Genomic DNA, 26015 nt, shown 5'->3' with positions numbered 1-26015 from the left:
TACAGAACAGCATGGAGGATTAAAAAAACATAATTTGGCGACCGCAATCACCAGACCTTAACCGGATCGGACTTTTATGGGATGAACTCGACCGTCGGGCACAAAAACGATGTCCGATATCTGCATCAGCTTTTATAAAATGAAATACTACTGTACTTAAGTCGAAATCCATTGAACAAGAAACGCTACACAAACTTGTAAAAATAATTCAAATTCCGCATTATAATAACATTCGTAATATTGCGGGTCACAACTGGATGCGGCTAGCTCAAGTCAAGAGCGGGAAAATTGGCATACAAGAAAAGAGGGCAATGCTCAGCAGTGGACGATAAAAGGTTGATATGATGATGATGATGATAATAATAATTGTAATGATTTTTTATCTCATAGCCTAGTATTTATCCATCACTTTCATCCAATAGCCCAGTTCATTTTAGATTCCATTAACTCTCAAATAGTCCTTTCACCCTGGCGGGTGTTGCCTCTGCGTGTGTCCCATGATATGGGCAAGGGCAACATCCGCTTGGTGTACCCCTTAAATTTCATTAAAGTGTCGAAAGGGCCTCTACGCGTTGGCTTCGGCCCCGCGCACGCCTCCCAAAGGTCCGGAATACCATTGTTCCGTGATGGGAAAGACATACAAATAATAATTGTAATGATTTTTTATCCCATAGCCTAGTATTTAATCCATCACTTTCATCCAATAGCCCAGTTCATTTTAGATTCCATTAAGTCTCAAATAGTCCTTAGGTACACCCTGGCGGGTGTTGCCTCTGCGTCCCATGATGCGGGCAAGGGCAACATCCGCTTCGCTTACATTTCATAAGTGTCAAAAGGGCCTAGCTCTACGCATTGGCTTCGGCCCCGCGCACGCCTCCCAAAGGTCCGGAACACCATTGTTCCGTGATGGGAAAGACATACAAATTGTAATGAAAGTTTTTGTACCGTGGACATCAGCCCTAGGTCAGGAATTCTGACGAGTTAATTTAACGGGTAAGTAACAAAAAAAGGTTTTCAATATTAATGAAACAACACACCGGCTCCCTCAAGTTGAAATATTTTATTTCAAATCAATAAATAGGCACGTAACTATATTACACTAACATTCGGCTATTTTATAAAATTTAAATAAGTTAAACAAGTGGAATGTATCCAGCTATAAAAAATATAATACTATTAACATTATAGTAACGAGGACAACACGGGAAATACCTAACCTTATATGATATGTGCTGAATATTTTATTGCTTTAAATTGAACTAAAAGTATTTTATCAGACCAGCAACCAACCTGTATAACCTCTTAAAATATACATGAGTAAAAAAAAAAAAACTTAAATAAAAGTAAAATTATAAGATTTTAACCGTCACGTGACAATGGCACCCCTCCAGACTAATAATGCCTTATAATGTATTCTTATAATGCTTATAAAAACATAGATAACCCAACAAATAGAGGTAGAAAAAAATGTGCTAAACACCTCTCTCACAAAAGCCACTTTTTTACTATGTCCGTTTATTAGTCCATTTGGTAGTAATAAAAGTTAAAAAAAATCGTGTAGTGCGTGTACGCAATGTTGTTCAAGATACCAAGTAAAAACCAAACGTTCGCAGGATTTTACTTCAGATTCCTAATTCGATTTGTCTCAAAAATGCTTTTCGTCAATGTAATTGTCATAATGATTTTTTACCAAACTATCAAGCTAAATCTCGTTAACGGTCATCATGAGTATGTTTTAAAAGAAGAATGAATTACTCAATACTAGTTTAATAATATCGTTTAACGGTCGTAATAAAAGACGTGTTTTAATCTCACGAGATTGGGTCTCGGACTATACAAGTATTCTTTTTTATAATAAGCATAAGTTAGTTATTTTTATTATACCGAAACAACCTAAAATATACACAATTATATATAAATTGCGAAGTAATCTCGAAACTTTGCTACAATATGTAAATATTACAACAATAGTAAAAAGCTTTTTGTACAAGTACTCAGGTAAGCATGTAAAATTTCCTAATTTATCAGTTATCACATTATTATTTCCAATACTAATTTTTTTATTAAATATGAATAATACTTTTGACATCGTGCAATGTATTCTTTTAGTTAAAATGTATACATATATTTTATTTATTCCTAGTCTATGCATAGAGGATGGAATATTTTGACCGAATGAAATACAATACTTAAACGATTTTATAGTTGTAAAAACATGAGGTGTAGATTACAATTAATGGGATCAATTTTATTTCAATTTAGTTTTTACATTTTTGTTTTAAGACAGGAGACAGGAGATCATAAACACACCTGTTCAAAAATGAAGACCATGCGCTAAAATCGAAGATAAGCAAAATGTTTACTTCCTTAAATAAAGTAATGAGGTTTCACAATTTACTTTTAGATGCTATGATGGAGGTGTATACTTAACGCTTAGAAAGTAACATGTTTCGCTGTAGTTTGGGTTTTTATCGTGTACAGTCAGTATCATATACAATAACGGCCAAACTAGCGTAATGTATATGAACACTTCCTTATTTCAATAATAACAAAGTTGTCTATCGATTTATTTGGCTTCTTCGGTCGTCACTATCTATTTTATGCTGACTATACAATGCATGGATGTCTACTTTATGAATCCATTCAAAATATTATGTTGATGCATTTTGTGTAGGACAGCCAGTATAACATTTAATAACCAACTTGAACATTATAGGGCATATTAAACCGCCGATTTAAAAAACATATCAATTCCTGTCAATAACTTGGCACACTGCATTTTGAACAGATCAGACCGGCTGGTCCCTTCACTTTAAATACGACGTATTTAATAATTAAATCTAAGTACTAACATTTTTCTTAGTCACAGGCACTCTCGGCGAATTGGAGTATAGCTTCTTGAATAACTCTGGGAATTCGTTGTCTGGGAACAAGTTCGCCAGCGTCGCTGTAAAATAACAAAAATTATTATAAATATTTATAGCTTGACAAGTTTTTATTTGACCCTCGCCACGTTGCGGATTTTCAGCTGAACTAATTTCTTTTACTGGCAAGGGTTACTATTTGACACCCGTCGTCGAAAGTCATCGAATGTCAGTAATGTAAACAAGAAGTAAACATTTTAAATTTACTAACGGTTTCATCGCAATTTTGTCCAAAATAATATTAATAAAAGTAAAAAAAAATACTGAACGTGATAAAATAAATTACTTAGAACAAAAAATGATGAAGGATTTCACAGTATTTCGATATGTTCTGAAATGGATTGTTGACATATCCGGTACTGACAGTTTATAGTGCGGTTTTCTTGTAGGTATTGAATTATTGATTGAAAAATATATTAGGCTAAATCGAAACCAATTAATCAATACATTCTTATTTAAGGTGTCTGTAGCTATGCCGTGAAAATATTTATAGAAATAAGGCCGTTCCATAATTGCCACCAGTGCAAAACAATGTCCCACGCAAAAAGAAAATATACATCGATGACTTCGATTAAGGCACAAGATTCATTTAAGATTTTAGGCTGTCTTAAAACCTTGCTTATTCAATTTTGATTCCCTAAAACCATGTTTTAATTTTCTACAAATACTAACGGGTAACCAGTACACGCTGCTCCCATTACATATGAAGTCCGCACATTATTGCCTTATGAAAGCGGTTCGTAGCGATACTCTTTCAGGGTCAAATAAACAGTGACACACATCATTGAATATTTTTCACTCTCACTGACGCCACCGGATACAGTGATATTGTTTACGCTAGACTCGCATATAAAATGAATTAAGCATATGTTTATGTATAGTGTCAGATAAAAATGAACTTACCTTCAAGTAGCACGAAAATAAGCCTCTTGTTGATCTCTTCGTTCTGGAATAGGTCGAAGACTGTAAGTAGACCTCGTCTGGCTGCGTCTGACCCAACTATATGCTTCAACTCATCTGTCAAAGAACAATACCGTTATATACAAACCTCTTTATTCTGACTGCCAACATTATATACTTGAAAGTTAAAAAACTAATATGTAGTTTCGTTTTTAGACGCCTGTGTAATAATAATAACAGGCCTTTGCATTTATAACAGATGATTCAAGCAGCATCCTTGCGACACTTACGTTCGTGGCTGTATAGCCCAATTCGAGAGAGGATCCCTCGTTCGCACACATGGCAGGTGTATGCTCCCCCAGGTGGGCGGGGGTTAGAGGCCTGCTCGTGACGCCTCATGCGTTTAAGAAAGTAATATTTGTTTTATACCTGATGAAGCAGCTAGCAGAGCCACTTTAGCGGCAACTCTCGTTCTAGCCTTAGTAGCCGCGTCCCTGTTGCCACCTTGCGGGTTGTTTCGAGCCGTGAGCCATTGCCTGAAACACGAATATTGTTAAGTCCGGGATCCGATGCCCTTCAAGAGCTCAGAATTACTCTCTCTCTCTTTAGCCTGATTCTACCCTTCGGGTGTAGACCTCCTTCAACATACGCCACTCGTCACAGTTCTGTGCGATCTGGAGCCACTTTCCCCCAGCAGTTCTTTTGATATCGTCAGCCCAACGCAACTGCGGTCTTTTTTTAAGACGTTCCTCTCCAGATGGGCGCCATTCAAGTAGGTAGTTTTTTATACCGACGGAGAATTACTAAAGACTATGCACACATACACAACTATATACCTAACTACTATTCTCGTTTCAGTAAGATCATGCAAATCGAAGTAGTATCGTAGTAACTTACTTAAATGTCTTAAGATATTGAACGACGTTCCGAGGCGAAGTCAGCGAAGAGACTAAATCGAACACCTTTCTGTAAACAGAAGAGAATCATGAAATGAAAACCGATTATGAGCATTTTCAGAATTTGGGACCCCCCTAACTTACGCTAAAAGTTGTTAACAAAAAAAAATTAACTCACTGTCAGTTTTGTGACGATAATTAAGCAAGAAATTTCTATAAAAATATTGTTTTTGTGTTAATTACATAAACTTTAAGCGATAATCTACATTCAGAATGTGAAACAAGTGTCATGGAATACGAAACAATTCATTTTTATTACTTCAAATCGTCTATGGAAATAAGTTTTTTATATCGCCATAACTTTTTTCACACAGTGATTTTAAATGAGCTCCCATAGTAACTATAGTAGTATATTGAAATACCTTTCTAATGATATATGTCACGTCGCTATTGGTTCTTGGACCAGCCTCCATACATTTTTGCCGGTCCTCCTTTAGACAGATTTTATGCTTAATTGTCGTCACAAACCTGACAGCGAGTTAATTTTTGTTAACAAGTTACGCTAATTGGGGTGTCCCAAATTCTGAAAATGCCCTTATATCGCGTATAACGAACTTATGATAGTTATGATACATCCCGACGTTTCGAACTCTTTACAGCGTCCGTGGTTTCGTTTCGTGGTTTCGTCAGTTCGTGGTGACATAGAGGTTTTCAAAAGGTAAAAAAAATACACTAAGTAACTAGACTTTGTATAAAGAAAATAAAACAAGTCACAGAGTGTACTTTAGGGTCACATACATTCCATGACTCTTCTCTTTCTGAACAGATCGTAACCATCTTATACATGGTTTTGGGTGAATATTTTTGGCGTTAATCTCTAACTGTACCACAACTTACTTGTTAACTCGGTCTCCGATAAGTGTGCGCAAGGGCGCGAGCAGTTTTCTCCGCAGCCAGAGTCCGCGTATTCCTAGCACCTCTTCTAGCAGGCGAAGCGCTGCGCTTTCATCGCCCTCCTGATTAAAAGTAAACAAAAGGTATTTTCATTTAATAATGTTAATCAAAGACATATATCACTCCATCTAAACAGCTAACACATATCAAGATAAGAATATGGGCCAAATTGTCAAAACTGAGGTTCAAAAGTTTTAAGTCTGTGTCAAGAGATGGCAGTCTATGCACTGTGATTACACATTTTACTTCGACAGTAACTCTCTATAATACTCGATTTTCTTTGATGTTAATACATTCTGTTTACTACGGATCTGGTTCTACATTCACGTTGATAAGCGAATTTGACAATCTAAGTAAAGCCTGAGTGCACGCTGATATTGGGCGTGCAGCGATAGGCGAGACGACCAAAAAAAAAACTAATTAGTCGGCCAGTTAGATTAATAAAGAATTTTAGACACGTATTTTTTTTTCTCGTAAACAAAAAATGACGACGGTACAGTGCGTTGAAGTTTCGCGTGACGTCACGCCTAGGTACAATTTTTACTTAAAAGTGACGTCACAAGACCCCACTTTGGAACTTTGATGCTCTATACTCGTATTTTTGTATTTTTTCCTTAATTCGAAAAAGCGAAAAATATATGTTCAGTATTTTTGGACGATCTAACTGACGGACAAAACAGAACGCCATTTTTTTATGTAGTCGTCATCCCTATTGAAGCGCATACAAATGTCCAGATTCGACACTGCATAGCCCCACGCTGAGCCACTCAGGCCACTCACACTAACTATTAACGGCACGATAATACAAACTGATCGCTTACCATCAGGCGACCTGTCTGCTCGTTTGCCTCCTATCCCATTTAAAAAAAAAACGGAGGCACGCGTCTATAATACCCGGATACAGAGACTATTAATCGCTAACTATTGGCGACTATTTGACATGACTACTTATTTTGCAGGGTTGCAAGGCTTTTAGAACTAAGAATTATTCAAGTTTGAAAGTAGGTCAGTCCAAGTTAAATAATACTTACATCTTGACTATCCGAAGAATTCCCGTACCTAAGGTCCTCGCAACTGTCACTTCCTTTACTTTGGAACACCTTTGAAATACCTGTAAATTAAAAATACTTAACCAACTGACAAAAGTAAGGGCTCTTTAGTAATGTTCTTATCATCATCGGATTTTCATGATTAAATTTCTCCACCAATACAGCATACAGCTTACTAGCTCGTGGGGACCAGAGCTAGTAAGCTCACCGCTGGGCGAGTAACTATAAACATCGCCGTGTCTCTTTTATTTACACGGGAGTGATTATCTTTTGTTCGTTTTTATAGCCGATAGCTCATAGTTTACTAGCTCGCGGTGAGACCAGTGCCTAAGTAGAGTAATTGAGTTCAAAATGATAATGGGATCAAATCAAATGACATCGATAAATATTTTACCTGGTGATAATGGATAAATTCTACGTGAGTTTAAATATGGATGATTAGATTGACATCTCTTAAATTAATCGTTGGCTCTTACCGTCCATAACTCCGTCAACTGTGTTAGCGAACTGATCAGGCATGTTCTTTAAGGTCCTCACACCAGCCTTTATTGAGTTCACAAACAGGGCATCAAACTGTGGAAAAACATGACATATAAATTGGTAAATATATATAGGCGCTTAACCATTGATTTGAACTTATAAATAGTTGTTGTTCAATGACTGTCGGACTATTTTTTTTAAACTATTTATGCAGTACAGAACCGACACCACAAACAATATTGAAAATAGAAACTTATGTGTGCATTAAATAGAAATTGGAATGGAGATTTGTGGGTGTTAGTTCCCTTCTGCATGAATACGTTCATGTTTATTGATTTTGCAAACAGTTATGACCTTATTTATAGACGCTTTAAAATCCTAAATTAGCTAACAATCATTTGTCTTTGTCTGCCATGTTGACTTGTGTGATATGTATTTGTGAGAAAGGGACAAAACACTTTTAACTTATCTTAACGTAGCCAAATGGCACAAACGCTCACGAAACGAAACGCTCGTAGATATTTAACTCTATCGTGCGTATTGGCGCGACAGCCAGACGTTTCGTTTTCGTTTCGCGTCGCAGAAATGCTTTTCGGCTACGGCACCAGCTCAGTAACTTTATTATGAATGAGAGTGTTATTCAGTAATGTCCATATAAAATGCTGTACGCATACCTATTGTTTGGCGCAATCGGTAGGATATGAATCTGTCTGTATTCAGAACTTGCATTTATTAGTCTCACAAGAGTCTTACTAACCATATTGCTAGTTTTCCCCGTCTGTATCTCCTTGCTAAGGAACGTTTTTTCCATGTGTACTAACCTGGCTAAGGAACCCTCCGAGACAATCAGGTCACCAGAATGGCATATACAGCGCTTCTCTTGAAAGGTTCGCTAAATTGATCAGGTATTTATTCCGTATCAACTTTCTAGTTTTATAAATAAGTTACTCACCATATTGCTAGTTTTCCCCGTCTGTATCTCCTGGCTAAGGAACCCCCCTAGATAATCGGGTGACCAGAGAGCCATATACCGCGCCTCTCTTGCCAGGTTCGCTAAATTCATTAGGTAATTGTTGAGCATTCGCTTTCTGGTTTCTAGGACGGCGCGTGATGTGTTTTGGAACGTCTTCTTGGCAGGGAACGGGAGATGACCTAATTCTGGCCACTATAACATAAAAGATACATACATATAATTACGCCTGTATCCCATAAAGGGGCAGAGCACATGAACTAATAACTACTCACTAGTTTTTTGCCCAAAAGGACAAAAAAGTAGTGAGTAGTTATTAGTTCATGTGCTCTGGCAGGGTCTTGGCAAAAAAGGGGTTGAAAGAAATCCGAATTGTGACATTGCAGTGACAGGTTGCCAGCCTCTCGCCTACGCCACGATTTAACCCATATCCCACAGTCGACTTCTACGACACACACGCGAAGAAAGGGGGTGGTGAAATTCTTAACCCGTCACCACACGGGGCAAGGATAAGTTATCTTTATCTTCGATGTTGATATTTTACTCTAAACCGTGTTGAAATGGATAACTCGGAAATTTCAATAAGAGTTTTGAATGATTCACGGTTATTTTCAATAGAATTATATTGACCGAGATATAGACCGTAGACCTTTTTGATTTTTTTTATTTTTGTCGAGCTCCCGATATTTCAACGTAGTTGCATGCATCATGATATTCATGGTCACGGAAAACTGACGAAGGCACTGGATGTAAAAGTTGCGTAGACTGCGCGCGATCTACCCTCCTTCGCGCGCGTCGGCTGGGTTCACTTTCAGCGTTACCACCGGTCGCATCATCAAAATGGTAATCACGGTCTGTATCCCGGTCAATACAGGAAATTCCAACTACTGTACCAGTAGAAATTATGATGGCATATTGTAAGTGATATGACCTGTAACTCCTGTAAGACGCCGTCAAACAGCAACATGGGCGCCCTTAATTTGATTAGCATACAGACCAATTTGATCGTGTACAGACATCAAAGCGTCCCGCGTCCGGCAAGTATCGCTCAAGCTAATATTAATGCGGACGATTCAATAGGCTAGTTTCCTACTAGTCAAATCAGCTTCTTTTTAAGAACTGTCAAAATGATTTGCTAATATGGAATTACTATGAAATACCTACTGTGGAGTGACGTCACGGTCAATTCATTTACTTTATATATTTCTCTTTGTCTGTGTGTGTCCATATTATTCTTCTAATTTTGCTGTGCTTTATTTCGTGCACTGCATAAAATATTTTATTTTAAGTATAGGAAACTAGCCTATTGTTCTATTGAGCAATAGTCTAGTTCTAGTGTAGGGGCATTTCACGAGAAAGTCGCTTACGACATGCAATTCTTCTAACGGCCCGGCCACGACATTGGTCTAAGCGCGACAGCGGTGAGCGGCAGCCATACGTGCGAATGAAAAGTCCCATCGCTGTGTCTCGCTCCGATGTATGGCCGCCGCTCACCGCTGTCGCGCTTAGACCAATATCGTGGCTGAGCCGTAATACTTCTGAAGACGCTAAGAAAGTGAAGTTGTGTCTGACAACCTTTCATGACTTTGTTAACCAATAAGAGTTCCGGATCGTATCTGGTGCAGGGAATTTCATTGGCTATACAGCGTGGAAATGCTGCTAGTGTGATGGGAACCTTTGGGCCCGGTACGACTCGGGCGGGTCCTAGTTAGTTTGCGCGTACCTATGTTGTTGTTGCAATAACCCACATATGGGTAAATGACGAAGCCTGTTGCGGATAGCTTTATTGTTTGTGTGTAAGGACGACGCCTGTTGCTGATTTATGGCTGTAACCTCATGACGAAGCCTGCGTTGCGGATAATTGGTTGTAAAATATTTAGTGTTATTTTTGTCCAATAAATGTTGATTATTAAACCAATTGGCAGTATTTTGTCGAGCTTTACGGATTTTATTGATATAGCTGCCATACAAGGCAAAAGCGTGTCGCAAGCGACTTTCTTGTGGAATGCCCCTGTATTGGGGATAGAATGGCAGCAGGTTACTCAAAATGGCCAGGACAATAGTCAATGGAAGAATAATGACCTTCTTTAAATCATAAAGTTTTGACCTTCATTTACTTACCTTGTCTTTAATAGATGAATGCAGGTCATAAAAGTCGCTGTATCTCCTATAAATATGCCATTTCTCGTTGTCTGACACTCTCGTCACTGCGATAGCGTAGATTCCAATTGCCTTCCCTTTATCTTGCATTAGAGCTACAAAAAAACATAAGGTTATGATGAATAAGTGTAATGATAATATAAACGTATTCATTTTCATAATCTTTTTGATGATAACTAAAAAGCCACTGAAAGTTTGAATACAAATGTGTTTTTAATTGTTCAACTTAATACCACACCGATTCTAATTTTAGATCAACGAAAACAATTAAATATCGACATTGTTTTTCCAAGTGAAGCTAAAAGAACGAAAAATGTTCATATTGTTTTTATCTGAATTTTTAACTGAAATTTTAACACTGAAACTTGAAAATTGGCTTCCTTTCTACAATATTAAGTACTCTAATTGATTACCTGTTTCAATGATTGACGCTTGCAATGGAGACGTGAGATTCTTTGCGTTTTGGCTGATGTTTGAGTGAGACAGCGACATATTGCTTGTGTTGGGTGACGTTAAATTTGATGGTCCTGAAATTTAACGAATGATATTTATTATTCCGTTCATCAGTTTATTTAATAGCCTAAATTGTGTCCCACGCCTGGGCAAATGCCTCCCCTTCCTTTCACGCCTCACGGTTTGATGTCCGCTCTTGCGTATCATGTTATCGATGAAATATTAACCAATAAAAAAAAATCCTGCCTCAATTTGACAGCAGACCTGTACCTTTAACGTTCTATATTTACGCCATAATACAGATCATTTGCAGTTGTTGTAGTAGTCAAATCTTGACGCTTAATTTTTTTTTTTCACCTCAAATAAATGGCGCCGTAAGAACACCAACGTCTACCCAAGCTTTCAAATTCATGGGGCTGCCGCCAAATATAGGAAACTATATGTGACGTTATCTGGGTAAACCTTATTGTCGATGGCGCTTACGTCCCGAGGCGTCGTATTTGTACACGAACATCGCTCATAACGCCGTAAGCGCCATCGACAATAAGGTCCCTTTACCCAGATAATGTCACATATTAACATTTTACACCATAAAAAATCCAGAGTTAATAAAGAATGGCACAAACCTGCACTTTCGCTGATCATTTTTTGCGCCAAATTCCCGACAATGTCGGACCGTGACCGGTTGTGTCTTGCACCAGGCACTGGTAACGTGTCTACTCCTGTTATAAAAAACAATACTTATTATCACTAAAAATATACATAGAATTGGTACAATTACCTGCAATAAGTCGTTACACTTTGTAGGACGCAAAAACATGTGACACGATCTTTAAAACATTTTTGGGGCGTTCTGAGTGTAACATATTATTTCAGGTGACTGTACTTAACTACATAGTAGAAAATTTTGACAGCATGTGCTCAACTCAATGTGTGTGCTTTTCAAAGTACAAGAGAAAACCGCTTTTGGGAAAATAATGATTCTAGCAATTAAAATTCAAATTATATACCATGATTTACCTGCTAAGATATCTACTATTTAATTTATATTTAGCCAATTCAGTATTTACGATAAATAAGTCTCAATAAAATGCCTATAGTCCGAAGTAGGTACAGTACTTTTATTCTTAATTTTCAGTATAAATTACAAATCATTTATTCAGCAGATAGGCCACAGGGGCACTTTTACTCGTCATATATACAGTAACTATTGTAACAAACCAAATACTACTGCCATTCATACTCTAATACTTACTTAAGAAACCACTAGAAGAAAAAAACGCGCCAACAAGATAAAGCTATCGTGACACCAATAAATAAAAATCGTAGGTGTGTGTTCAAGATCGCCAATCGCAATCCTTACGAGCCTTACTTTTCTACTCCGAAATCGGGATTTAGCGACAGTCTATTATAACAATTTTTTGTTCTAATACACTCGTTCTAATTCAAATCAGTTGGCGCTATTATACTGTCGACCACAAAGACATGTACCCACTTTTTCACTTCACTGCATTGTATTATAGTGAAAAGTTGACACATCTCGTTGTAGTCGACTATACCTAAAAAGTATTCTACTACGCAACCGAAAATGAATACCAAATTTGCATTTAGGCAGCGTATGACTCCTGTCACACGGTGGTCTTCTAGCGACGTTGCGCGGGAAGGTGGACGCCTTGTTCGTCCAATGTGGCTTGTCGGTTTTGTGAAAGATCTTGGGGAAGGTGTTCAGACACGACCTCAACAGCCTCTTGCATTTGCCTGGGTGGGCTTGATGACAAATACTATTGTAAAGCTAAATTTATACCTGCGAGTTATTGCTGCAAGTTTCGAAACAAGGGTACAAGAAAGAGATGCAGATATTTGCCACTCTTACCCCTACTTGTCTTAAAACTGGCAGCAATAACTTGCAGATGTAAATTCAACTTTAGATGCGTGTGGTTCTATTGAGGTAGGTGGCCTCAGTGGTTCGCAAAGTTGGCTGGGCTTAGACCGACCTAAATAATATAGTCCTAAAGAACCGTCTTGACCGTCTTCGAAGCAATATATAATAATAAATAGAAATACCGTGAGACACTAACATGTTAATAGTTATTTGTTATACAAGGGGGCAAAGTTGTATTTTAACGCCGAGTGTGAAAACTTTTCCCCTCACTATAGCGAGGAAACTACAACGCAAAAAATGCGTTTATCACTGCTTCCAGTAGGCCTAGCACATGATGGCCCCGAGAATATGTCGCCGCGAGATAGACTACCTGTCCTTATGTCATTAATACAATTAGACAAAGACGTGTCATCTATCTCGCGGCGACATACTCCCGCGGCCATCATGTGCTAGGCCTGCTGTAGTTCCACAGGTGGTAAATCATCTTTATTACTAGATTCACCTACTTTTATCAATTTTAAAGCAGTTAATTTGACTTTATTCAAGGTCAAATTACTTTACCCACTAGTGGATAAAATGTGTTTTTACCCGCTGGTTAATACCAGGACAAAACACGTGTTTTCGAGCTAGTGAGGGGAAAACATATAAACCGGGTCACTCACATGTACAATGTAACTCGCGAAGTAGGTCGCGGAGAGCTGCAGCCCGCAGTCTGCTTCGGGATACCATAGCGCGAGCTCAATGAAAACGCTCCTCATTACGGAGTGCAGCATGTCAAGCGGTTTTCGACTTTTTACACGTGAGTGACCCGGTTCATATGTTTAATGTAATTAGCTTAGTTTGGACAATTCCCATCTACCTCATTTTAATAAAAGAGTACCACAAATGACTGTGCTGTGATCCTATAGATAGACACGAGATTAGAAGATCTACAAATTACATATTTGTTTGAATAAGGCATATAAAGAAATTCCGATCTTCACATTACGCGGTACTGCTTGATTCGGCCACGACATTGGTCTAAGCGCGACAGCGGTGAGCAGCAGCCATACGTGCGAATGAAAAGTCCCATCGCTGTGTCTCGCTCCAATGTATGGCCGCCGCTGACCGCTGTCGCGCTTAGACCAATGTCGTGGCTGAGCCGGCCGTTAAAGTTACGGAACTATAGGTATAAAGGGAAATTTTAAGAAAGATCTTACCGCTATATTTTTTGGCGTCTTTGTCATCCTTCTTGATTTCACTGGAAATGAAAATTTAATATGTCACATTGATTAAAAAAAAAAAAAAACAATTTCGTTAAACGTGCAATTTAATTATACCTGTTAGCAGCTGAGTCTTGTTCTCCGTTCGTCATGCAGTACAGTTGCCACGAATAATCGTCCTAAAATTAAACACATTTAGGTTATTAATACTACAGAATTATCACACCTCAGGATGCCGAAGACCGGGCAAAGTGGAGAAGATTGAGCAGGAAATCGGACCCTGGTTGAAGATGAAGAAGAATAATATCAATGAGGAGGCACACTCAAAGGTTATGACAGATGGCGCCACCCTATTAGTCCTTTGCACTTGCATTGCACAGATAAAGAATTTCATACGTGAGAGCGAGAAGATGATATGTTTTTTTCTCTCTCTCACATGTGAATGACAGTGACATGCCTAGACACAGGCGCCGCCTGGCGGGATAAAATGTCAGTGTGCCTCCTCATTGTTAGCAAATCTAGGCGCGCTACCAGAAGCGATCGGAGAAATAAAAGAATTAATTTTCTATTCAATGTATCAGCCTTTTATGGGGCAAGATAAAAGTTTAATATTCAAGGCTCATTGTCACTAGCTTGACCTAAAGTCACCATAAATTATACCTACAAGAAATAAATAATAAAAATATATCCAGAATACAGTTTTGACACACGATATTTGAATGGAGCATAGAAGTACGTAAAAATAAATGAACTAAATTATGATATTTCTTGATATGTATGTATGAAGTACTATAATATATAAAAACTTACTTGGAGGGCATCCCAAACACTTTTGTAAACTTCATCAAAGTATATAACAGGGTTATTCGTAAATAAGGAATTTACTTTATCCTTCAGTGTTAATCTTCCTGACTAATTCCGCGTAACAGTTCTCAGGAAGACCCAACACGCTTACTCTATTCCGTGATAACTACATGTCAGAGAGTAGAACAATTAAAAAAAACTCACCTGAAGGGCATCCCAAACACACTTGTAAACCTCATCGAAGCATATAACAGGGTTATTCGTAAACTCCTCTCCTTCCGTATTAATCTTCCTGACTTCCGCGTAACAGTTCTCCGGAAGACCCAACACGCTTACTCTATTCCGTGATAACTACATTTCACAGAGTAGAACAATTTAAAAAAACTCACCTGAAGGGCATCCCAAACATACTTGTAAACCTCGTCAAAGCATATAACAGGGTTATTCGTAAATTCCTCTCCTTCAGTGTTGATCTTCCTGACTAATTCCGCGTAACAGTTCTCCGGAAGACCCATCACGCTTATCTATTCCGTAATAACTACATGTCACAGAGTAAAACAAATAAAAAAACTCACCTGAAGGGCATCCCAAACACACTTGTAAACCTCATCAAAGCATATAACAGGATTATTCGTAAATTCCTCTCCTTCGGTGTTGATCTTCCTGACTAATTCCGCGTAACAGTTCTCAGGAAGACCCAGCACGCTTATTCGGTTCGGAGACAAGTACGTGTCACATATTTCTAAGGCGGATGAACGTAGCTTGTCTAGTACTAGTTTAGAGGACTGTATTGAATCTGAAAGAGGGAAATTTTGACTTTATTTGTGGGCTATTTTGTCACGGTGACATTGACACTTGACAGTGACAATTCTGTGGCCTGGGTCGCTAAGTAACATTGTTACTCAGCGTCAATATTTCCTTGTTGAACAGGCAATGAAAGGCGAAGTGTCACCGTCGGGCGACAATTGTCACTATTGTGAAATAGGCCACTGAACATTGCGTTTTGGGCATTTTCGCGAAAAAAGGTTCAAAAACTTTTTTTCTAAAATAGGTAAATTTAATGTTTTTCCTACTCAGAATTACGAGCCCTTTTCATCCTACTAGGCGGGAAAAAGCGTCTCAAATTTATTTTTTCCACTTCGTTACTATTTTTCAAACACTACATACAGCGATTACAAAGTGGAAATATAGGTAATAGAAAATTTTGGGACCATTTTTGTCTCTTGTTTTTTGTCCTAGATCGAAAAGGGCTCGTGCTTATCAGTAGGAAAAACATAAAATTTACCTACCTTAGAAAATTTTTTTTTGGTGATTGTTCTCGCGATAGTGCCCGTTTTCGCTTTGTGTATTCAGCGTAAGGTAAGTTGCGTCAATTTTATATCTATTTTGATTCAAATGATACTAAACTAAACACGGATCAAAAATGACACTAACAACACTGTTGTCGAATATAAGCATTAAAGGTTTATTTAATGAATCATAGCAGTTATAAATTGTGAAGGTTTAAGTTTAGGAAAAAGTCGTGCTTCTGATTTTGTTAGCCGAATTAAACCTTTATTAAAACGATACGATTAGATAGAATCCGTCACGATTTTTTCTTACACTTTACACAGTCTACGAATACTCTTTACAACACTATCTTTAATCATTACCTACTAGCAAACAGTAATCTAAAATGGTTAATTTAGATAATGCTTGCTTACCCCCTTATTCATAAACGTACACTAAAGTTATCAAGTCGATAAAGTTCGTTTGTCCCTTTCCGACTTATTGGTGTGATAGAAAGGGACAAACGAACTTTATCGACTTGATAACTTTAGACTACGTTTATGAATAAGGGGGTTAGTGTATATTTTGCAGAATAGGCCTACCTCTGTTTGATAATGTCGACATCCTCCGAAATAGAGTCACTTTAAAATACAAAATATGTATTACACTTACGGAAAAGGAAGCAACAATTGAAATCTACTTTTCTTTTTCTTCTACATATTTTTATAATCTAACTAAATCCGAACATTAATAGTTTACAACCTAAATGTTCTTTCTAGTTACAATGTCATGAATTTACTGATAAATCTAAAATCATCTCAGCAAAACAATATACATATACATTCGCTACATATAAGATTTGGTATAGAATCAGAACAACTAGGGATATAAATAGCAAAAATATTTAAGACATTTTAACAGACACAGAGCAAGCGCCCGCAGTATGCGTCTCTCGACATGTAAAGGCGGGGTCGCTACTCTTGAGAAAGATCCTCGGAAATGGATCGAAACATGTCGAACGTTATATCGACTTAACACGTGAGTAACCCGCTTAAAATATTTTTAAATATTTAATACATACCTGTTTCGTTTACTTCTATGTCTAGTGTGTACTGTGCTTGGGACCTCCAGTTTTCTTGCGCCCGCAGAAACTTCTCCGATCTTATCACTTCTTCGGACAATTTCACTTCTGTGGCGCTGGTGGTTCCTAAAATGGAACAAGAACAATAATAAACATTAGCTGCCGCTCCGTGGGTTGAGAAAAATTGCGTTTGTTTCAATTTTAAAAGTTATCAAATTATACATTGAGTACTCAAATGTGTAATTCGAGTTCTCAATGTATACAAAAATAGTATAAGCGTATGCTAGTAACTGCATAATAATTATAAAGGTGCGGCGGCTGTGCGGTATCGGCGCGGAGGCGGCACTGTTTACTTAAGCCCTAACTCGATAGGCCTTATAAATAAATAAATATTGGGGGACACCTTACACAAATCAACCCAGCCGTCCTAGCCCCAAACTAAGCAAAGCTTGTACTATGGGTGCTAGGCGACGATATACATGCTTAAATAGATAAAAATACATACTTATATGTATACATAGAAAACAGCCATGACGCAGGAGTGCCTGTGCCCATCAGTCTCATCACACAAATAAATGGCCGTACCGGGATTCGAAACCAGGACCGCGCCTTAGCAGGCAGGTACGCGCTAAGCCAGACCGGTCGTCAAATCAAATATACACGGTGCTCGTGAGCATTGCGAGAGATTTTAACCACGCATTTCTGAGGTTAAAGGAAAGGTTTTTTTAATGTACACATAAGGAAATTTTGCCAAAAAAACTTTTTTTTTACTGTTTTCGAATGTATTTTCACATAAAAAGTAAATGTTATTGATAAAACTAGCACTTCAAATGAATTTTGACGTTTTTATTCTAAAAACCTTTTATTTCGTACTTTTGGACATCTATCAATGAGGATAGTGAGACTAATTCTCCATAATGGCATCAACATCGTTAAAAAATCCTTTTTTTTTTTTAATTGGTCATTTTAGTCTTAAAATGGGATCAGGAATATGCTCTTAAAGTCTCTCGCAATGCTCACGAGCACCGTGTACATAATAGCTATATTTAGGACCATTGGTTAATTATATACCATACTTCAATGATATCACTAGGTTTTATGTTGACACGAGCTCGTAAGCGTAATGTCCTAAATTAAAATGTACCTTGAGGTCCTAATGTGGCTTTCCGGGCCTGTATGATCCTAGTGAGGTACTGCAGTGAAGACAGCTTCTGCCGGTCTTGTAGTTCCCACTCTCCTGCACTGTCTCTCGAATGCTGGAAGTATATTAATATTATTATATATTAATTTACACATCGGTTAGTCTGTTAAAAACTGTCAAGTATGTATTGTCCCAGAGCTGTAAGAACCTCTTTTTGACACATGAGAGCGTCCACAAAACGTAAACTCGCGCAACCTAATGAAATTTTAAATAAAATCCTGTAATAATATTTTAAAAAACCAAGTACTTACAAACAATATTTCGCTTACTTAAAACATAATCTAACACATGTTACATTTCTGCGGATATTCGTTAGTGAGTATTTTACGATATTAATTTATCACGCAGGATTTACTTATTATGTCATTTATCATTCATTTTTATTTTTAAACTAGTGCTGTGGCAGAGTCTGTCATTTCGATTCAAATGACTTTTCAGTAAGTTGACAGAAATCGTATATTTGTGCCTAATCGATTAAACCAATTCGAAAATAATCGTTAGATTTGGCAAACGATACGTCTTAGCCACATCGCAACATACTTCAAAACAAATGTGTCAAAAATGTAAACTTACAGATCCGGGACAACATATCATAGGGAAACATTGTCAAGCAGAGTAATGCAAGGTAGGCAAAAATGTTGACGGACGGTCGCCTTCGGATGGAAAAAGCGCCTGACTTCAGTTGGGAAAATCGCGGGACACTTCTGAATGACACTAGCTTGTGACCGCGACATGTGTCATGTGTACACAATGAGGCGTCTCAGCAGTGGGCGACTGAAGACTAAAATTATGATGTTAATAAACACATAGCAGGGTTATAGACCGCTGGGCGCTAAAAGTAAGATGAAAATGCACTGAAATATGTTACAAACAGGTTGATAATACGTACCAGTTTCTGTATATCCTTCTGCACCATCTCCAGCGTGGCATCTAGTTCTTCGGCGTCACCGCAGCACCGTATCACCGTGAGGAACTGTTCTGATGGCAGAACTGCGTCGCGACAACACTGAAACAGACATAATCATGATTTTTATTGCATATGTAGTGTAATAACAGTGATAACTCTTCCAACAAACGTACGCCGCGCGGAACTCTCTAGATTACAACGTACATAATGCCAACCTAGAAACTTTTCCAATCGTATGCTGTGAAAATTAAACTATTGAGGGCACCCCTCTGACCCCGTAGCCGAATGGCACAAACGCTCACGAAACGAAACGCTTTTAGATATCTATCTCTATCGCTCTTGCGCATTGGCGCGACAGAGCCAGACTACCGTTCGCGTCGTTTCGTTTTCGTTTCGCGTCGCAGAAATGCCATTCGGCTACGGCACCTGTTCAGAGTCTTTTAGGACCATTTAGGTAAATTTGGCTTCTCTGGGGGATGTAGTACCTATTTTGCCCGTTTTGTCGTAGAGTAGTTCGTTAGTGGCCGCAATAAGTATAGGTACATAGGTTTTTTAAATTATCTACTTGATTGGCGTTGATTTTTCTTAGTTAATTCAGCTAAGCAAACACCGTTTACGCATTGTAAGGAAATACTCACTGTTCTAATAATAGCCCTGTTGATGTTGTCCGGATCGCTAAGTAGGGCCACCACGGGACGGAGAACCACAGAGGACAGTAGATCAATTAGCAGCACCTTTAAGGCGTGACATTTCCACACTTCCTCAGGGGCTACTAAGTATATCACGGCTTCTGATAATTCGCATAGCAACGCTGTAAAATTAAAATAGTTATGCAAGTTATAACTTATAAGCACACTACAATATAAATTCAAATTTTAAAAGCATTGGTATTTTTAAATGTATATAATGTGAAACTTCAGACTTAAATCTAGATATACATTGTAGACATTAATTCTAATTCTACTGCTCTTCCCTAAAACTCGTATAAGTCATGGGAAACTCGGATTAGACCTTCAACCAATTCAGCTAAATTAATTGTTCAATACTTAACCTAGGAAATGCTCAATTTACCTAGTTTTAGACTGATGACTAACGATGACTATACTTTATTATGCACGAATACATACTGCACAAATTTGAATACACATACGGTGGTTATTATATCTGGGATGTGCTAGGGAGGTAATGACTTTCACGATTAATTATTTCTTACCATATTCCTTTTTGGGATCAGTGCAAAAAGCATCCCGGCAGAGCTGTCTGTTCTCTATAGAGTTTTCCAAATCGAAGAACAAGTCGATCAATGATTTCCCGCTGACATCTTCTGAGCTATCGTAAAATTTAGATTTTCCAAATGTTTGTGCATCTGGAAAAAACGCAAGTTTGGCCTGAGGCAATTTCCCATTGCAGTTTGGACTTTTCATTTAAGGGTTAAATGATAAGAACTGCATATATACGATTTACTACAGACACGATTTGTCTTGATTTTAGGTATAAAGGTATAAGGGAATATCTGAGATGTCACTTTAAGCGTGTTGAAATTGAACAGCTTAAAACTACGAAAATGACCATGAAGTCGTAATTCTAGTATAAGTTTTATATAAAGTTTGATGTTAGACTTATTTTGAGCGGGATATAAACCGTGATTACCTTTTCAATCAATATAAGTCTAATGTGAAGCGCTGGTAGCCTAGCGGTAAGTGCGTGCGACTTTCGTTCAGAGGTTCGCGGGTTCGAACCCCGGCTCGCACCAATGAGTTTTTCGGAACTTATGTGCGAAATGTCATTTGATATTTGCCAGTCGCTTTTCGGTGAAGGAAAACATCGTGAGGAAACCGGACTAATTCCAATAAGGTCTAGTTACCCATCGGGTTGGAAGGTCAGATGGCAGTCGCTTTCGTAAAACTAGTGCCTACGCCAAATCTTGGGATTTGTTGTCAAAGCGGACCCCAGGCTCCCATGAGCCGTGGCAAATGCCGGGATAACGAAAGGAGAATGATGATAAGTCTAACGAAAATAACCGTGAATCATTAAAAACTCTCAAAGTTTGATATTGTTGTAACCAAATGAAATATATACTCGCATATTTCAGTTTGCTCTTTCCTATTCGGGTTCGAGATTAGCATAGTCCACACAAAGCAAACAGCGTCAGGGCGCGCATTGCTCGGCCGAGGCACGTCCACATTGGCAGTTTGACGCGCGATGATACTGCCGACGCTGCTAGTCCTATGTGGACACAGCTATTAAAATACATGGTACCTGGGCGACCGAGCTTCGCTCGGTTCTATTTTTTATTATATCACGTCTTTAGATTAAAAAAAAACTCTTATAAATACAAAAAAAACTTTATTTCTGGCCGGGATTCGAAACCCTGACACATGCGATGTGCCTGCGAATATTAGACCGACCCTCTTGCGACGGAGCTACGCGACGCCGATGGGCGGACGGATGGAAATTCGCGTTTTCCGGGACCTATGGCTAAGCTAGATCGATTTTTCACCCCCGAAAACCCCCACATAACAAATTTCAGCGAAATCGTTAGAGCGGTTTCCAAGATCGTCGGTATATACAGGGTGGAAAAATCGAATGCCACATGGATGGCAACTACCTTAAATATTGTAAATAGCACATTTTGTGTAAGGGAGACTTTCCTTTGTTTTTAAAAATAATAAATTCTGCATTTAAGGATTTATGAAAAATCGCTTGCCTCAGTCGGGACTCGAACCGGTCAAATGTGACAAAAAATAACATGCCAAATAATGTGCCAAATTTTCATGGCCTTCCGTTATTCTGATTGTATTTGTTATTTAGAGAAAAATGAACCTTATCAGTAACCCTTTCAATCTGCATCATAAAATACGGCACGTTATTTTTTGTCACATTTGACCGGTTCGAGTCCCGACTGAGGCAAGCGATTTTTCATAAATCCTTAAATGCAGAATTTGTTTTTAAAAACAAAGGAAAATCTCCCTTACACAAAATGTGCTATTTACAATATTTAAGGTAGTTGCCATCCATGTGGCATTCGATTTTTCCACCCTGTATATAAATAAATATACAAGAATTGCTCGTTTAAAGGTATAAGATAAGATACATAATTACATACCTGGGGCCCACGACAAATCTGTGTCACTCTTATTCCTCCTATGTGTCTTCTTTTCCTCTTTCTTTGGACTAGGTTTGCCGTTGCCATTAACCTCTTTAGCGGCCACTAGATCTATATGTTTCAACCTCACTCTCGACTGTTTGAATAATTTTAGGTGCATTGTCAGCTCCTCGGGAAATTTCGTCGAGAGGAGATGGATCCAGTCTACGCTTTTTACTCTGGAAAAGATAACATTTTAATGTCATTAAAGGCTCTGACGCTTTTACACAAAATTAAATAGGTGTCCTAAATGTCTAAAACGCATCACATATCCAATTGTACCTAACGGCTCAGCCACGACATTGGTCTAAAGCCTCCGCCGCACATAAAGCGTTTTGATAGCCTAGCGTCAGCACAGCGCAATGATAGCGGTGCGCCGGCGGAACGCGTTAGCTCCCGCCGGTGTACGCTGGGCGCAACGGCAGCGTTCGTCCGGCGCACCGCTATCGTTGCGCTCCGCTAACGCTCCGCTACCGCTCCGCCTACGCTATCAAAACGCGCATGTGTGGCCGAGCTTTAAGCGCGACAGCGGTGAGCGGCGGCCATACATTACAACGATGCGGCCATACATTACATACAGCGATGGGACTTTTCATTCGCATTTATGGCCGCCGCTCACCGCTGTCGCGCTTAGACCAATGTCGTGGCTGGGCCGTAAGAGTAAAGTCTAAGTGCACGCTCAAATTGCGCGTACAGCGGGGCGGGGCGTGCGGAGTGCATGTCACATAATTGAAGCTCATACTGTGTCCTAAGTCGACGCTGCATAGGGCTCGCCTGCACCGTCCACTTAGGCCTCACACTAAATCTCGGACAATGGCGATCAAATATATGAAAGTGGCGCGTTCCTAAGCACACAAACTAAGCTCGTGTAGGTAAACGCGTACCATGCTTGCATGAGTGAGATATGACAGACCGTTCGCGTTTTTGACAGGCGGTAACAGTGAGGTAACCGAGAGTGGGTGAGCGGCTCTTACAGCGGGAGCGGGAGGGGCCATACTGTACAATAGTACTCTTTATTATACTGTGCTTACACTAAGATTTTATCCCTCAGGCTAACAGTTCAAGCATAAATCCAATGTCATAAATCCATACTAATATTATGAATGGGTAAGTGTGTGTGTCTGTTTGTCCGTCCTTCACGGCAAAACGGAGCGACGAATTGTCGTGATTTTTTAAGTGGAGATAGTTGAAGGGATGAAAAGTGACATAGGCTACTTTTTGTCTCTTTCTAACGCGAGCGAAGCCGCAGGCAAAAGCTAGTCATTTAATAAAGTATAGGCAATATCTTCCTTAGCCTGGCAAGAAATGAGAGCTGAGACGTTTCACTCGTCTTAAATGAATTTAAACCTTCTATAGACGTAAATACAGCAGCGTAAAAGAGTGTGGGCGCTTGCATTTAAATATTATATAAGGCTATTGTAGTTTTATAAACTAACCTGTTGTTTTCAATGAAAACTATGCACTGAGAAAAAATACAACCAGTTTTCATGTTCGTTCAACAAGTTTTTTGGTTAAAATAGCGTCTTCGTGCTCTTTGGTTCAAACAACAAGCTACTTGTCATTTGAATCGGCAATATATTTGAATCAACAAGTCGATTTTATAAAAACAACCTGACACATATTGTTTTAACATACATTTGGCTGATTCAAACGGATAAACCGCAACAAGTCGAACTTGTTAAATTCACAATGCAAATTTCTCTCAGTGTGCCATTGCCAAGGTGTTGAAAATAGAATCAATCTGTCAAGATTTACAGGAATATTTAGATCCTCTAGGTAAGGTGTATTAGGCTAATTTCGAAAGTCATCTAATTTCGAAAGTGGCCTAAAAATCACCATTATTTCCATCATATCAAGATTCCCCTTTCTAAATTACCCGAGCATTTCTGTCATTCGAAATTACCCTAATGCACCTTAACAGACATTTCTTGAAAGCAGTAGTTATCATAATGAACAAAGAGTTCATTAGATAAGCATTAATTATGTTTTCCAGTGTACATTAACCTCCAATTAATAACATTATTTATAATCAATGTACTTAACGTTCAAAACAAACGTTTATAGCAACATTTGTGACTGATTCGCCAAATATTTGATCATGCATTTTTGGCTCTTGACAGCATGTCAAAATTCAAATTTGAATAAATCTTTGTCAAGGTCATGCATTTAAGGGTTAAGGGGTCCATTTATCCATTTGGAGAATATAAAGGGAAAGTTTTACATAATGTGGTCCACCATAGCATGTAAACCTATAGTTATTCTTATTGTTTGAATTGCACATCACAGTGTCCAACTAATTATATGGACATAAAATCATATATTAAATTTTTATATTAACAGTATTATCACATTTCTGTCCAAATCCAATCTGGTCTATCTAACATACATTTGAAAAACTGATCAACAATTGACTCTAGTCACACCTGATGGAAAGTGAGGTCTGGTGCAGCAACACTCTAGCCTTAAACAGATGCTTTATTTCTGAGGGACTTATTATCATAAATGGAGTACATTGTAATGTCAAAGTAATAAACAAAACTTACCTATTGGCTACATTGGCACTAGTAGAAATCACCAACTTTTTGACTGAATGACTCGTGAACTCTTCATCATCCGTCAAGATGCCGTACCATGTGGTCACATAGTCATTGATGATGATAGTGATGATTTCATTCAGGAAGGAGTCAACTGTATCACTGCCAGTTATGCGCTGGTCAAATTTTGGCAAAGGTTTGTTTGATTTGAATAGTTCTAGGATCTGAAGCATAAAAATCACATTGTACACAGATACAAAAAAATGTATAGATCAAATTAAATCATCTTCTTAAATTTTTTTTTAACTTAATGGTGACAAATATTTATTTAAATGGTAACCAACCCAAGTATAAGTTTAACATATTTTTAGAAGTTTAGTGAAACATCTCAGTCTGGTGCTTAACATAAGGACGAGATTTGCCTGTATATTGATATGAGCAACCAGTCAAAACATCCTTACTGCAAGCAACAAAGTGGGAAGTTTTGCTGGAAAATGACACATGAACATCTGGATGATGTAAATGAGTTCACAGAACTTTCAGCAACAATTTTACCACACAAATCAATGAAACACCGATAATAGGTCATCAAGCCTTATAAGGTTATTGGTAAGACACCATAACCAATACCATAGCAATTCTGCAACCACTCACCTTTGGGGACTGAATGGAATAATTTGTTCTCTGCAGTGGGTCATCCAGGCAATTTATATCTACATTGAATATCTTCTTGTCGTCATAATTTAAATAAAGGATGGTTAGTATCCTGTAAAGACATATTTATTACTACAACACTGACAAATACAGATCAAAACCAGAATATAGAATATTTTATATGAAATTACAGGATTTTTAGTTAATATAAACATACTTACCCTGCCAGAAACGAGACCAGAAACGAAAGAATTGTTAAATACCATCCGAATCCAAACAACCCTATCACTATTACGGAAATTAAACCAAACCACCCACCAATTCTTAACCCCATTGTGTTTTTCAGATTCTACAGTTGCAGGACCCTAATTTAGCAGCATTAGAACGAAGAAAAATATAAATAATTGAAAATATCGGTGAAATCAACTTAACACTACGTCCCTAAAACACTACAATTTCCAAATGTCAGTCGAAATGCAACGCTGTTTTTAACAATCCTGCTGATATTTTTACAACCCATTCTAGGCTCTAACTACGTAACATAATGATA

At 38.2% G+C, this 26015-nt stretch overlaps 1 protein-coding gene across 1 annotated transcript; it reads right to left on the bottom strand.

The window, feature by feature from the left end:
* Positions 1 to 1040: 1040 nt before the first annotated feature.
* Positions 1041 to 26015, bottom strand: LOC125228270 (sorting nexin-13-like). The gene is made up of 23 exons (XM_048132766.1): positions 25687 to 26015; positions 25466 to 25577; positions 24821 to 25035; positions 22239 to 22456; positions 20346 to 20498; positions 19771 to 19943; positions 19115 to 19231; positions 18169 to 18280; positions 17025 to 17150; positions 15250 to 15470; positions 13988 to 14049; positions 13868 to 13908; positions 11413 to 11508; positions 10747 to 10860; positions 10295 to 10428; positions 8156 to 8368; positions 7200 to 7296; positions 6706 to 6785; positions 5618 to 5736; positions 4722 to 4790; positions 4254 to 4360; positions 3828 to 3941; positions 1041 to 2947 (listed from the first exon to the last, which is right to left on the bottom strand). The coding sequence occupies exons 1-23, from the start codon at positions 25797 to 25799 to the stop codon at positions 2841 to 2843; spliced, it is 2913 nt and encodes a 970-aa protein (XP_047988723.1). The 5' UTR covers positions 25800 to 26015; the 3' UTR covers positions 1041 to 2840.

This window comes from Leguminivora glycinivorella, chromosome 7 (genome assembly GCF_023078275.1).
Source record: "Leguminivora glycinivorella isolate SPB_JAAS2020 chromosome 7, LegGlyc_1.1, whole genome shotgun sequence".
NCBI lineage: Eukaryota > Metazoa > Arthropoda > Insecta > Lepidoptera > Tortricidae > Leguminivora > Leguminivora glycinivorella.
The sequence above is the reverse complement of the archived record's forward strand: the minus strand, read 5'-3'. Positions and strand labels throughout refer to the sequence as shown.

What these genes read in the sequence shown, in the direction of transcription:
- LOC125228270 (XM_048132766.1), bottom strand. Translation starts at nt 25,799, where the DNA reads ATGGGGTTAAGAATTGGTGGGTGGTTTGGTTTAATTTCCGTAATAGTG. An exon ending in AGATTTGTCGTGGGCCCCAG is followed by an intron (nt 20,499 to 22,238) that starts GTATGTAATTAT and finishes CGTTTTTTCCAG; the next exon opens with ATGCACAAACATTTGGAAAA. An exon ending in ATTCATCTATTAAAGACAAG is followed by an intron (nt 8,369 to 10,294) that starts GTAAGTAAATGA and finishes TTTATGTTATAG; the next exon opens with TGGCCAGAATTAGGTCATCT.